Source organism: Tripterygium wilfordii, chromosome 3, assembly GCF_013401445.1.
Source record: "Tripterygium wilfordii isolate XIE 37 chromosome 3, ASM1340144v1, whole genome shotgun sequence".
Taxonomy (NCBI): Eukaryota; Viridiplantae; Streptophyta; class Magnoliopsida; order Celastrales; family Celastraceae; genus Tripterygium; species Tripterygium wilfordii.
In genome coordinates this window covers 3,756,466-3,769,941 of record NC_052234.1, presented here as the reverse complement: position 1 = coordinate 3,769,941, position 13,476 = coordinate 3,756,466, and the positions used below count along the sequence as shown (strand labels likewise).

The following is a 13,476-nucleotide window of genomic DNA, read 5'->3' as shown; positions in this document are numbered from 1 at the left end:
GAGATTTGAAGCAGGTTGACTTTCAGAGTTAGGGGTTTATGGGGGAAGTGTGCGTGGTATTCGGTTTCTGATTTTCAGGTAGGGGTTTTCTATGTATCTTGCATGTGATTCTAGGGTTCCGGTTTCACGGACTCTTACTATATTGTGGTTCTGTCGGTTTCCGGGGGTGGAAATACGACCTGTTTATATAATTTGCACGTATTCTATGTTGATTATCATTGTTGGTACGTCTTTGGGAGTGGGGTGATTGGAGGTGGTTGAGGTACACTGTGGGGCCCATATAGGAGCCTAATATATCGGATTATTATGGATTATACAATCAATCGGGTACGTACCTGTAGACCGTCTGAGGTGAGGTGCATCACAGGGGACGCTCTCTGGTGTAGGCTATGCTATCGGGATATCCGATCCTCATCCAGTTTCGGTGTGGACCTGGACTGGGAGACACCCTACGGGGTTTAGGGTGGGTCCAGGGGTGGATTATGGATTACCGGAGATTAGTGTTTGTGGTTACGGTGCTGTATAGCCTTATCGGCTATCATATTACTTGGTTGAATTGCCAATGATTGTATATTTATTGTGCGGCATATCATGCGTCATATCTCTGGATTTCTTATTTTTTTTTGGATATCGGTGTTCCCTTTCTATGCCCTACTGAGCTTCTTGGCTCACCCCTTTTCTTGTTTCCCTTTTAGATGAGTTGGATTTAGGTGATGCTGGTCAGCGACGGGACGCATGAGCTGGTGTGTAGCCTCGAGCTGTTTCTTAACAGGTTTTGAGGATTTGGGGTTTTGTGTTTGTATATATGTTACTTATTTGCTCAGTCTGATCTCGGGTAGATAAGTCTTCTTATTTCCGCTGTTGTATAGATACTCCGATGTTTTCGATAGGTGTATATATGTGGTATTCTAGCGAGACTATGCCATGTTATATTTCAGGAGTTGTTACTATTTTATATATTTTATATATTGATTTAGGTATATTGGATTAAGGGTTGGTTCGGGGATGGGGTCCCCTGCCGGTCACGTTCTTATGGGTTTAGGTACACTTCGGTATACCTTAGGAGAGAGGGGCGTGACAGTTTGGTATCGGAGCTGTAGGTTTAGATACTTATGGGGTTAGACTACCTAAGTTATGTCGTTGGCTACACATCATGCGCTTCCCGGCTGACCTGGTGAGTTTTTATGTTTGTGTTTCTTGCTTTTAGATTTATGTATACGTGTATTACATTTTGTAGATATGGTTGACACACGTAATACTCGGGTGCGAGGACATGGAGGGGGTAGGGGACGACATGAGGCGGATGAGCCTCAGGGGGTAGATGAGGCGGGTATGCCCGAGGTGGTTCCATTGGAGCGTGGGCGGGGACGGAGAGGTAGGGGTGTGAGACGTGGAAGGGGCGGGGGCAGGCGAGGAGCGTATGTAGCTCCAGTAGACGATATTGGGGAGGTACCACCGGTACAACCAGCACCACAGGGGGTAGAGGCAGTAGTGACTACTTTACAGCATGAGGTCCGTGATGTTACTGAGTTGGTGCTAGCACTTGGGCAGACTATTACCGGACTTGTGACACAGATTGCCGCTCCAGCCCAAGCTGCATTACAGGCTCCTGCGGAGAATCCAGCACAGGTTCCTATTTTAGGTGGGTTACAGGAGGGTGCAGGACAGATTATTGAGGCGCGGGCAGCTCCTTTAGCGATTGATATTTCGATCAAGGAGCTAGCTGAGTTACGAAAGACGAACCCTCCAGTTTATGGGGGAGTGATAGATCCTGTGGCAGTAGAGGAGTGGCTTCGCCAGCTACGCAGGAGGATGACTTCCTTGCGGATTTCTGAGGAGAGGAGGGCTTTATTGGCTGTAGAGTTTTTAGAGGGTGATGCTTTTACATGGTGGGAGGTGATCACAGTTAGCAGGGGCAGAGAGGGTATGCCATGGGCGGAGTTTGAGACAGTTTTTCTGGCACAATACGTACCACAGACAGTGCGTGTAGCTAAAGCTAAGGAGTTCCTGGAGTTGATTCAGTCCCCGGACATGACTGTAACTCAGTATCAGGCTCGCTTTGAGGAGTTAGGGAGATATGGGGAGGAGTATATTTCCACTGAGGAAAAGAAGATACTGAGATTTCGGAGAGGATTGTCTCCAAAGATTTCACCTCACTTGGCGGCGTAGACAATCACCACCTATCACGAGTGTATTGATAAAGCACTCGGAGTTGAGAGGACGTTAGTGGAGATTAAGGATTATTGGGAGATTCATAAGAGGAAGCTTGAGAGTTCTACATCTACTACTGGTGAGAGTAGTCAGCGCAGACAGAGGACTGATACCCATGTGCAGCAGCAGAGTCAGGGGCAGAGTTCTCAGAGTCAGAGACAGAGTTATCGGGGACCTAGACAGGGTCAGCAGGGTCCTAGACAGGGTCAGCAGGGGCAGAGACAGAGTCAGCAGAGGCAGAGATTGGATCAGCAGGGTCAGGCTCTGAGACGGGATCAGCAGCCCCAGCATTGCTATGCATGTGGTCACGTGGGCCATATGCGTTTGGATTGTCCTATGGCAAACAACCCGTTATGTTTTCAGCGTGGCTTGCCAGGACATACTCGGAGAGATTGCCCACAGGGTGGAGGACCTGCTCCGCCAGCACCTCAAGGTCAGAGAGCTCCAGCTCTAGCTCCAGTTCCAGCACCAGCACCAGCACCGGCACCGATTCCAGCACCGAGAGGTCCTGCAGGACGTGGTAGACCATTAGCTCAGCAGCAGCAGCAGGTCCAGAGAGGTGGAGTGTATGCACTCGGGCCTGATGCAGTACCAGCAGAGCGAGATCATTCGGGAGGTAGGTTTCTCTTATTCAGTTCTTGGGTACGTGTCTTGTTTGATACTGGTGCTACCCATTCATTTATTTCCGCATCATTTGCGGAGGCATTGGGTTTAGGGATTACAGGAGTGGCGAGGAGATTTATAGTTGATTCGCCCCTAGGATCAGGTACTGTGATTAGTGGTATCTATAGGGACTGTGTATTTAGTTTTGCAAACCATGAGTTTAGAGCAGATTTGTTTGTGATGCCATTTACTGATTTTGATGTTATTCTCGGATTGGATTGGTTGACTGAGTATGAGGCAATTATAGAGTGTGCTGAGAGGAGGATTACACTGACCACACCTGCGGGAGGGTTAAATTTCGTGGGACGAGACTTCTTCCGTGTCCACATGTTTTAGATAATCCTCAGTACACCGATTGTATTGTAGCAGGTTTGATTACCTCAGAGTCTAGGGAGGAGTCTTTGACTCCTATACCTGTGGTGGATTACTATATGGATGTTTTTCCTGATGATTTACCAGGGTTGCCACCGCAGAGGGAGATTGACTTTGTGATTGAGTTGTATCCAGGTACAGATCCTATTTCTATACCACCGTACAGGATGGCACCAACAGAGCTGAAGGAGTTAGACGCTCAGTTGACAGGTTTACAGAAGTTGGGTTTTATTAGACCGAGCACTTCACCTTGGGGAGCACCTGTTCTGTTTGTGAAAAAGAAGGATGGTACGATGCGGATGTGTGTGGATTACCGACAGCTGAATCGGGTGACAGTGAAGAATAAATATCCATTGCCGAGGATTAATGATCTGTTTGATCAATTGAGGGGTAGCCACTATTACTCCAAGATTGATCTCAGGTCAGGATATCACCAGCTGAGGATCCGGGAGGAGGATATTCCGAAGACAGCTTTTCGTACACGGTGTGGCCATTATGAGTACTTGGTTATGCCATTTGGGCTAACCAATGCACCTGCAGCGTTTATGGATTTGATGCATAGGGTATTCAGGCCATATCTGGATCAGTTTGTGATTGTGTTCATTGATGACATATTGATTTATTCAGCCACTGAGGAGGAGCACATTAGATATTTGGGGATTGTACTGCAGACGCTCAGGGAGCATATATTATATGCCAAGTTGAGCAAATGTGAATTTTGGGTGACTCAGGTGAAATTTTTAGGGCATGTGATATCCCAGGAGGGGATAGAAGTGGATCCAGCTAAGGTGGAGGCAGTGATAGCATGGAGGAGACCGAAGAATGTAGGAGAAATTCGTAGTTTCTTGGGGTTAGCAGGGTAAAATCGGCGTTTTATCGAGGGGTTCTCGCGGCTTGCAGCACCGATGATGCAGTTGACCCGAAAGGATACTCCGTTTGTATGGTCAGACGAGTGTGAGCAAGCTTTTCTGGAGTTAAAGACTCGACTCACGTCACCACCAGTGTTGGTGATACCAGACAGAGATATTGGCTATCAGGTATATTGTGATGCTTCAGGAGTTGGATTGGGTTATGTGCTGATGCAGCAGGACAGGGTGGTTGAGTATGCTTCACGTCTACTGAAGCCGCATGAGAGGAATTATCCGGTGCATGATTTGGAGTTAGCTGCTGTTGTGTTCGCATTAAAGCAGTGGAGATATTATCTTTATGGAGAGAGATTCGAGGTATTCTCAGATCATAGGAGTCTCCGGTATTTGTTTACTCAGAGAGATCTGAACCAGAGACAGCGTAGATGGATGGAGTACCTTGAGGACTTTGATTTTACTTTACAGTATCATCCAGGCAAGGCCAATGTGGTGGCTGATGCCTTAAGTAGGAGATTGGTTGTAGCTCGATTGCCTATCCGTGAATTTGAGTTAGTGGATACGCTTAGTCGGTATCGACTGGATATGGAGGAGCGTGGAGACTCATTGAGTTTACGGAGTTTGATTGCTCGTCCGACACTTGTACAACAGGTGTTGGATGCACAGTTGGGGGATACACTATTTGATGACGTTGAGGATATTGAGGGATGGGTCAGAGGTACCGATGGTGGAGTTAGATTCCGGGGTCGTTTAGTGGTCCCAGAGGATACCGAGTTACGGGAGGAGATACTTCGAGAGGCACACCATTCACAATTTGCGATGCATCCTGGTGCTACTAAGATGTATCGAGATTTACGGAGACAGTATTGGTGGAGTGGCATGAAGAGAGATGTTGCACAGACCATGACTCGATGTCTTACCTGTCAGCAGGTAAAGGCAGAGCATCGACGACCCGCAGGATTGTTACAGCCGCTTCCATTACCTAAGTGGAAGTGGGAGCATCTTACTATGGATTTTGTGATGGGTTTACCTATGACTCCACGGAGGCATGATGCGGTTTGGGTGGTTGTTGATCGGTTGACAAAGACAGCTCATTTTATGCCTATTCGACAGACAGATTCGATAGAGTCGTTGACCAGGTTGTATGTACGAGAGATAGTCCGACTGCATGGCGTACCATTGAGTATTGTATCTGATCGGGATCCCAGATTTACTTCACGGTTTTGGGGCAGTTTTCAGGATGTTCTAGGAACGAAACTGAACTTCGGTACAGCTTTTCATCCTTAGACTGATGGGCAGAGTGAGCGTACCATTCAGATTTTGGAGGATATGCTTCGGACTTGTGTGGTAGACTTCCGAGGAGATTGGGAGACTCATATTCCTCTGGTGGAGTTTGTGTATAATAATAGCTACTAGAGCAGTATACAGATGGCACCATATGAGGCATTATATGGGAGACCTTGTAGATCACCATTATGCTGGTCAGAGGTTGGTGACAAACCATTATTGGGTCCAGAGATGGTGCAGCAGACTACTGAGGTAGTGACAGTGATCCAGCGGCGACTTCTGACAGCTCAGTCACGTCAGAAGAGTTACGCAGATAGGAGACGTAGACCTCTAGAGTTTCAGGTGGGGGATCATGTGTTTCTGAGGGTTAGTCCGAAGCGAGGGGTACAGAGATTTGGGAGAGCGGGGAAGTTAGCTCCGAGGTTTATAGGACCATTTGAGATTTTGGAGAGAAAGGGGACAGTAGCTTATCGATTAGCTTTACCCCCACAGTTGTCAGTGGTACATGGTGTGTTTCATGTGTCTATGTTACGGAGATATCATAGGGACCCTTCTCATATATTAGATTGGTCTACCTTGGAGATTGGTGAGGACGCTACTTTTGAGACACGTCCTATTAGGATTGCGGATAGACAGGAGAGGCAGCTACGATCGAAGACCATACCCTTAGTCAAGGTGATATGGTAGCACTATGGTGCTGAGGAGGCGACCTGGGAGTTGGAGTCAGACATGCGAGCTAGATTTCCGGAGTTATTCACTACCTAGGTACGATTTTAATTTCGGGGACAAAATTATTTTCTTAAGGGGGGGAGGATGTAATATTCTGACCCGATTATATACTATTTATGGTATTTTGACACGTTGATCGAGGTGGAGTGAACCTCGGTAATCGTGAATCGGGATTTAGGGAGAATAAAAATTAAATCAAGATAAAACTATGAAAATATTTTTAATAAATGGGGGATTTAAAAAGAAAATTATTGGCGCAAGAATTACTCGAATCGGATTTAAATTGGATTTATTATAAATTTTTGAAGTTAATTTGAACATTTTAGTTAGGAGTGTTGTTGAAAGATGGGTGTTTTTAAAAGTAAAATATTGTATAAAAGAAAAATTAAAGAAAATAAAATAAAAAAATAAAAAAATTTCGAAGATACCCTCTTCTCTCACGATTTTCTCTCTCTCTCTCTCCTCTTTCTCTCTCTAAAACGGGTTCAACTGTGAGATCATGATTCCGGCGGCGGTGACGGTCAAGGCTGGTATCAAAAGAAGCGTACAGACGAGGCGAGTGTAACCCAACTTGAATCACGTCGATCGGAGCTCTGGTTTGGGAGAAATCTGAGATTGAAGTTCCGGCCACCGTGAACTTTCTTTGGTCGATCCGGCCGATTCCGGCGACGGTTTGGCTTGATTCAGGTACCTATGAGTTCATTTCATCGAGCTCTTCAATTTGATATAAATTTGGCAGGTTTGGGTGGCCGGATCGCCGGTGGTGACGTTGAATGGGTTCCGGCCGAGTTGACCGAGTCAGGCCGAGTTGACTCGGTTGACTGATGTGTTGACCGGTTCAACTCAGTTTGACCCGCTTTAACCCGATTTGACCCATTTGATCCGGTTTAACCCTAATTTGACCCATTTCACCCGGTTTGACCCGGTTTTGATCCATTTCACCCGGTTTGACCCGGTTTTGACCCATTTGATCCGGTTTGCCCGTTGACCGTTGACCATGGTTAACCGAACGTATTTTAACTGTATTTTCGTATAATGTGTTTTTCGATGTAGGCGGTGATCCCGGTTGAGATTTGAAGCAGGTTGACTTTCAGAGTTAGGGGTTTATGGGGGACGCGTGCGTGGTATTTGGTTTCTGATTTTCAGGTAGGGGTTTTCTATGTATCTTGCGTGTGATTCTAGGGTTCCGGTTTCACGGACTCTTACTGTATTGTGGTTCTGTCGGTTTCCGGGGGTGGAAATACGACTTGTTTATATAATTTGTACGTATTCTATGTTGATTATCATTGTTGGTACGTCTTTGGGAGTGGGGTGATTGGAGGTGGTTGAGGTACACTGTGGGCCCATATAGGAGCCCAATATATCGGATTATTATGGATTATACAATCAATCGGGTACGTACCTGTAGACCGTCTGAGGTGAGGTGCATCACAGGGGACGCTCTCTGGTGTAGGCTATGCTATCGGGATATCCGATCCTCATCCAGTTTCGGTGTGGACCTGGACTGGGAGACACCCTACGGGGTTTAGGGTGGGTCCAGGGGTGGATTACGGATTATGGATTACCGGAGATTAGTGTTTGTGGTTACGGTGCTGTATAGCCTTATCGGCTACCATATTACTTGGTTGAATTGCCAATGATTGTATATTTATTGTGCGGCATATTATGCGTCATATCTCTGGATTTCTTATTTTTTTTTGGATATCGGTGTTTCCTTTCTATGCCCTACTGAGCTTCTTTGCTCACCCCTTTTCTTGTTTCCCTTTCAGGTGAGTTGGATTTAGGTGATGCTGGTCAGCGACGGGACGCATGAGCTGGTGTGTAGCCTCGAGCTGTTTCTTAGCAGGTTTTGAGGATTTGGGGTTTTGTATTTGTATATATGTTACTTATTTGCTCAGTCTGATCTCGGGTAGATAAGTCTTCTTATTTCCACTGTTGTATAGATACTCTGATGTTTTCGATAGGTGTATATATGTGGTATTCTAGCGAGACTATGCCATGTTATATTTCAGGAGTTGTTACTATTTTATATATTTTATATATTGATTTAGGTATATTGGATTAAGGGTTGGTTCGGGGGATGGGGTCCCCTGCCGGTCACGTTCTTATGGGTTTAGGTACACTTCGGTATACCTTAGGAGAGAGGGGCGTGACACGGTGGCTACTCGGTTCTCATATTCAATGTATCATTGCAAACACACACAACCATACACAATGCATTGTGTGAGACTATCAATCGTGCATATGCAAAGAGAATTTATTAGACTTCAATTCATACATGTAGGTCATCAGGTCTCTTAATCTACGATCAACGCAAAGGGATAAGCACCTAATATTATGGATTAATGTTCCCCCTTGGGGCTCGGCTTGGCTAACACCCTAGTTTCACACTCAAAGATCAATTAACCATAACTCTCCCATGCACATTCCTAAATTAACCCAAAACCCCATCATCAATACACATAATTAATAGCTATGCAATAGAAAACTCAATTAATTAAGGAAATCATGCAATGGGTTTAACAATTCTCAATCAAACATATTAGATGCAATCCCTAGACTAGACAATCCAAGAACACAATCAAACATGTCATTCTCATATATCCAAACACACAACTATCACAAAATTAAAAGAGAAGGATCAAAGCTACGACCCTTTGAACATACCTGGAGTAATCGAAACCTTGCACCCACCGTTCGGGACTAGAAACTAGAAAGGGAACTTAGCCACTCATTATAATGAGAATAAACATCAATTTTATAGAAGAACTAAGCAAACCCTAGAGAGAGAAAATGAGAGAAAAACTATGGTGGCTCCAATATTATGTAATGAATGAATGAGAAAAGAAACTCAAACCCTAGGGTTTTCCCCTCTTTTTACAATAGAAAATACCTAACTACCCTTATAAAATCATTCTCTATTGGTTACATACATGATTTACCCCAAATGCCCTTGAAATTTTAGTGCAGATCCGCGGTAGGTGTCCGGACGGCTCCTGAGGTGTTCGGACACTCGAGCATCATTAGGGATCTTTTAGATTGCCTCTGTTGAGTTTTGTGAAGTAAGCGTCCGGACACTTTAGGGGGGTGTCCGGACATTTCAAGTTGATGAAGCCTCTGTCTTGATTTATGAAGGAAGTGTCAGGACAGGACATAAGGTGTTCGAACACTTGATGAATTCCAGCTTCCTCTTTCAGCTCCAAAAGTCTCTAATTCAGTCATTTGAACCCGATTTCCTGCAAAACTAAAGGGAAAAATCTATAAGAGTAAAATTACTTTATTTAAACACAAATGCATTACTATAAACACTAGAACCCCCTAATTAGATGGTATTAGGACCTCAAAATAGAGGTCCGGTCAACAGGTTTGGTGGGGGAGTAATAATAAGAAGAATTCTCATTGTTGGCTTTCCTGGGCGAAAATGTGTACTCCTAAGCAAGTAGGTGGGATGGATTTTAGAAATTTCGAAGCACTTAATGAATCCTTGCCTGCTAAACAACGTTGGAGGATCCTTAAAATTCCTGAATCGTTGTCTAGCAAGGAATTGAAAGCTAAATATTTTCAAAATTCTGATTTTTTATTGGTAGAGAAATGTCGGCATTCTTATTATCTTTGGACAAGCCTCATGGATGCCAGGAGTTTATTGGAAGACGGGTTTAAATGGCTTATAGGGAATGGTCTTAATGTTCATATTTGGCAGGATTATTGGTTTCCTAAACCAGTATTATTTGGACGCAAGGCAGTGGAGTTAAGTTTCCAGAGGAATTCATTAGTCCATATTTTGAAAGATTGGGATATATGTTGGGTGGTACGTAGAATACCACTCTAATAGAACAATTTTTTGGGCAAGAGGAAGCGCGGTTGATATTGAAGCAACCATGGGGATCAGAATTTATAGTTGATACACTATGTTGGTCAGGAACAACAAATGGAGAATATTCAGTTAAGAGTGGTTATCACAAGTCTATGGAGATTAGGCGTAGAAGTTTGGCTTCTTCATCTGGTTGCAATTCAAGTAGCCAGTCTATCATTTAGAAGTCTATTTGGTCCTTACTAGTGCCTCCATCTACAAAGGTATTCATTACAGAGTGCCCCCTTTGTAATTGCCCTGAAGAATCTATTTTGCATGCATTGTTGAAGTGTCCTTCGGTAGAGATGCATTTTGTGCAAGTACTAAGAAACTACAGAAGATGGATGGAATCTTCACAGGTTCTTTAAAGTTATCCCAAAGAGAACAAGCTATCCTTGCTATCACTATGAGATTGATATGGCATTGACGTAATAAGTTCGTCCACAGTAATGTTTTCATACACCCTACTCAAATTGCCTAACAAGGGGTACTCACTACGGACGAGTTTGCTTCTACCTAATTGGCTCAAGATAAGACTGTCTCGACTCTGACTAGAGGAGTGGTTTGTAATGAAAGAGGAAAGGGTCCTCGAAGAAATTATATAAAAATAAATTGGGATGCTGCAATTGAAAATCATGATAATTATACTAGCCTGGGAGTCATATATAGAGACATGTATGGAGATTTAATGGTCAATAGTTCTTTAGTGAGGAAGACTACTCTTGATCCCACCCATGCAGAGGCGATGGGGGCACTTTATGCAGTTCAGATGGCTTTTGAGTTGGGATTTCTTCTTATTATCCTTGAAGGAGATTCTAGTCTTGTGGTAGAGGCAATTAGAGGGGAAGAGATGAGGTTATCAACTTGGGGAGCGGTAGTCATGGAGATTCATCGGTTGCTATCCTATTTTGTCAGTTGGTCGGTACATCATGTTCATAGGAAGTCCAATTATGCAACTCATTGCTTGGCTAAGTTTGTTGTCCTGGACCAACAATGGAGCATTTGGATTGAGGATAGCCCAGAATGTGTGTTGTCTATAGTGGAGAAGGAAAAAGTGAACTGCGGATGGGAGGATTGTTAAGTGTATTTCATTATTTTGTGACGTGTGCTGGCTACTATAAATAAGGCAATTGTTTTATTTTTAGTTTCAGCTAGATGTTGTGTTCTACTCATCATCTGCTTAGAAATAGGCCTCCATTTCATTTGCCCAGTTTGGGTATTTGAATCTCCTCAGGTCATTTAACCTTTTCCAAAAAAAAAAAAGCCTAGAATATACTTTGAAGGAAAAGAAGAGACATGTTTTTATGACATAAGTCGGAGCGTAGAGCGACAATGCATTCTACAATAGTTCTAATTATTTTTTTTAATTGGATAATTGATAAAAATGAGAGTTTGCAACATATTAGGACATTGCATTAGTAAAAAGACCCGGGCTGATTTGTTGGATTCGAATATTATCGACCGATTTGTACGTATATGCACAAATATGCGTATACGCACAAATCTTTCTCAATATTATACTAGATCCTTAAAAAACTTTTGTATCGAATAAAATATATACTTCGACTTTCTTGTGCTATGACCAAAGTGAGCTACGACTTCTACCATATCTTTCAACATGTCTGATGATGATGGGAAGGAATATGATCACTAGGCGTATAGCACAATTTATCTGTGTTTGGCGAAAGAGAAAATGTACAACTCGGTGGCATGACAATGGACAAAACCAGAGGATTTATACATGATGAAATATCTTATGAGTCGTCCATATCTCAGTGAGCAACTACACATGCAGATGGTTGAAGGAATATCTTTGAACAACCACCTTAATGATTCAATAGATTAATTTCAAAACTATTGAATGTTGGCGAGAAGGTAGAAGATGAGGATAAAACCATATTATTATTATTTTCTCTCATTGATTCCTTTGAGCTTCTAGTCATTACTTTCCTCTATGAAAAAGATACTATTAAAATGGACTCTGTTTCTACTGTGTTTTTTTAAAATCAGTGGAGAAAGAATACTTCAAATAATGACTCGCACGCAAAGCGTTTCTTGTAAGAGGGGGAGTGGAAGAGATAAAATCTGGAAGGGGTAAATCAAAGTCTAAATATAAGTTCAGAAAGAGAGAAATTGAATGTTTTAAATGCCATGAAACGAAGAACATTAAAAGAAAATTTTTTTCTAACTCCAAAAGGATAAAAAAGATGGAGCAAAAGATAAGGGCAAGGGAGTTGTAGATGAGACTAGTGTAGCAGAGAAAATTTTTGATGATGATGGGATGACCTTATTAGTTGTTTCAAAAAAAATTTATCATGATACAGGGATATTTGATTATGCTTGCTTTTACCATATTTGTCCTAATAGAAAGTGGTTTACTTCCTATGAGGAGGTTGATGGGAAAACTATTTTGATGGGAAAAATATGACTTGTAAAATAGATGGTAGAGGTTTGATTAGAATTAAGAAGCATGATAAGATAATGAGAATATTGAAAGGGGTGCGTCGTATTCCAGGTTTGAGAAAATTCTAATTTTTCTTGGGACTTTAGACTCAATTGGGTACAAATTTATGGTTTCTAAAGGTGATGTGTGGTCCTTTTGTCATGATGAAGGCCAAAAGAGTTGTTAATCTGTACATTCTCTCTAATAATATAGTAAAAAGTGGGGCAACAATGTCTACTTCAAAGGACCTTGGAAAATCTTCTACACAGTTGTGACTCATGAGTCTTGGGTACATGAGTGAAAGGGGTATGTCAGAGTTTGTACAAGCATGGTATGTTGAAAAGGGTGACGGTTGGAAATGTTGATTTTTGTGAGCATTGTATGTTTGAAAAATAGAGTGCAGGGTAAAATTCAATACAGTCATTTATAAGACCAAAGGCACTCTAGACAATGTTCACTCAAATGTGTAGGCTACTTCAAATGTTCCATCAAAGGATGGAACAAGGTATTTCATTTTCTTAATTGATAATTACTCTAAGCATATGTAGATTTACAAGATGAAAAGTAAAGATGAGGTGTTGAAAAAGTTTAAGAAGTGTATGACAGCTTGAGAAACAAACTATAAGGATAGTTAAGCAGTTGAAAACCGATAATAGGAGTGGGTGTTGGTTCTAAATTAACCTTACTAGCAAGTGTACTAGTCGACGACTACAACACAATGATAAGCAAGGGTCGAGTCCACAGGGACGGAGTTATGTCTAATCCAAATATATGCTTATATATATGTATGGGCAATGCAAACAAAAGCAAAGTTCCACTCAAGATTGTTTGGTTTAGTAATTAAACTAAAGACAAGCAAATAGTAAAGTGTTTTTGGTATTTTCTTTGAATAAGGATGCAAATTACGCTATTGCAATTTATAACTAAACAAGCTAGATGAAATGGAATGAGACTCAAGATGAGAAAGAAGCACCAAGGCTTTGGAATCAACCAAAGGTCGCTGATTTGCAAACAAAACCGATTCACACACACAAATAGCAATCCGAGAATAACGAACC

The 13,476-nt window shown here is 42.5% G+C and overlaps 1 protein-coding gene across 1 annotated transcript; it reads left to right on the top strand.

Moving 5' to 3' along the window:
- Positions 1-9,546: 9,546 nt before the first annotated feature.
- LOC119995535 lies at positions 9,547-11,056 on the top strand. The gene is made up of 4 exons (XM_038842051.1): positions 9,547-9,846; positions 9,942-10,140; positions 10,266-10,334; positions 10,506-11,056. The coding sequence occupies exons 1-4, from the start codon at positions 9,547-9,549 to the stop codon at positions 11,054-11,056; spliced, it is 1,119 nt and encodes a 372-aa protein (XP_038697979.1).
- The last annotated feature ends 2,420 nt before the right edge of the window (positions 11,057-13,476 follow it).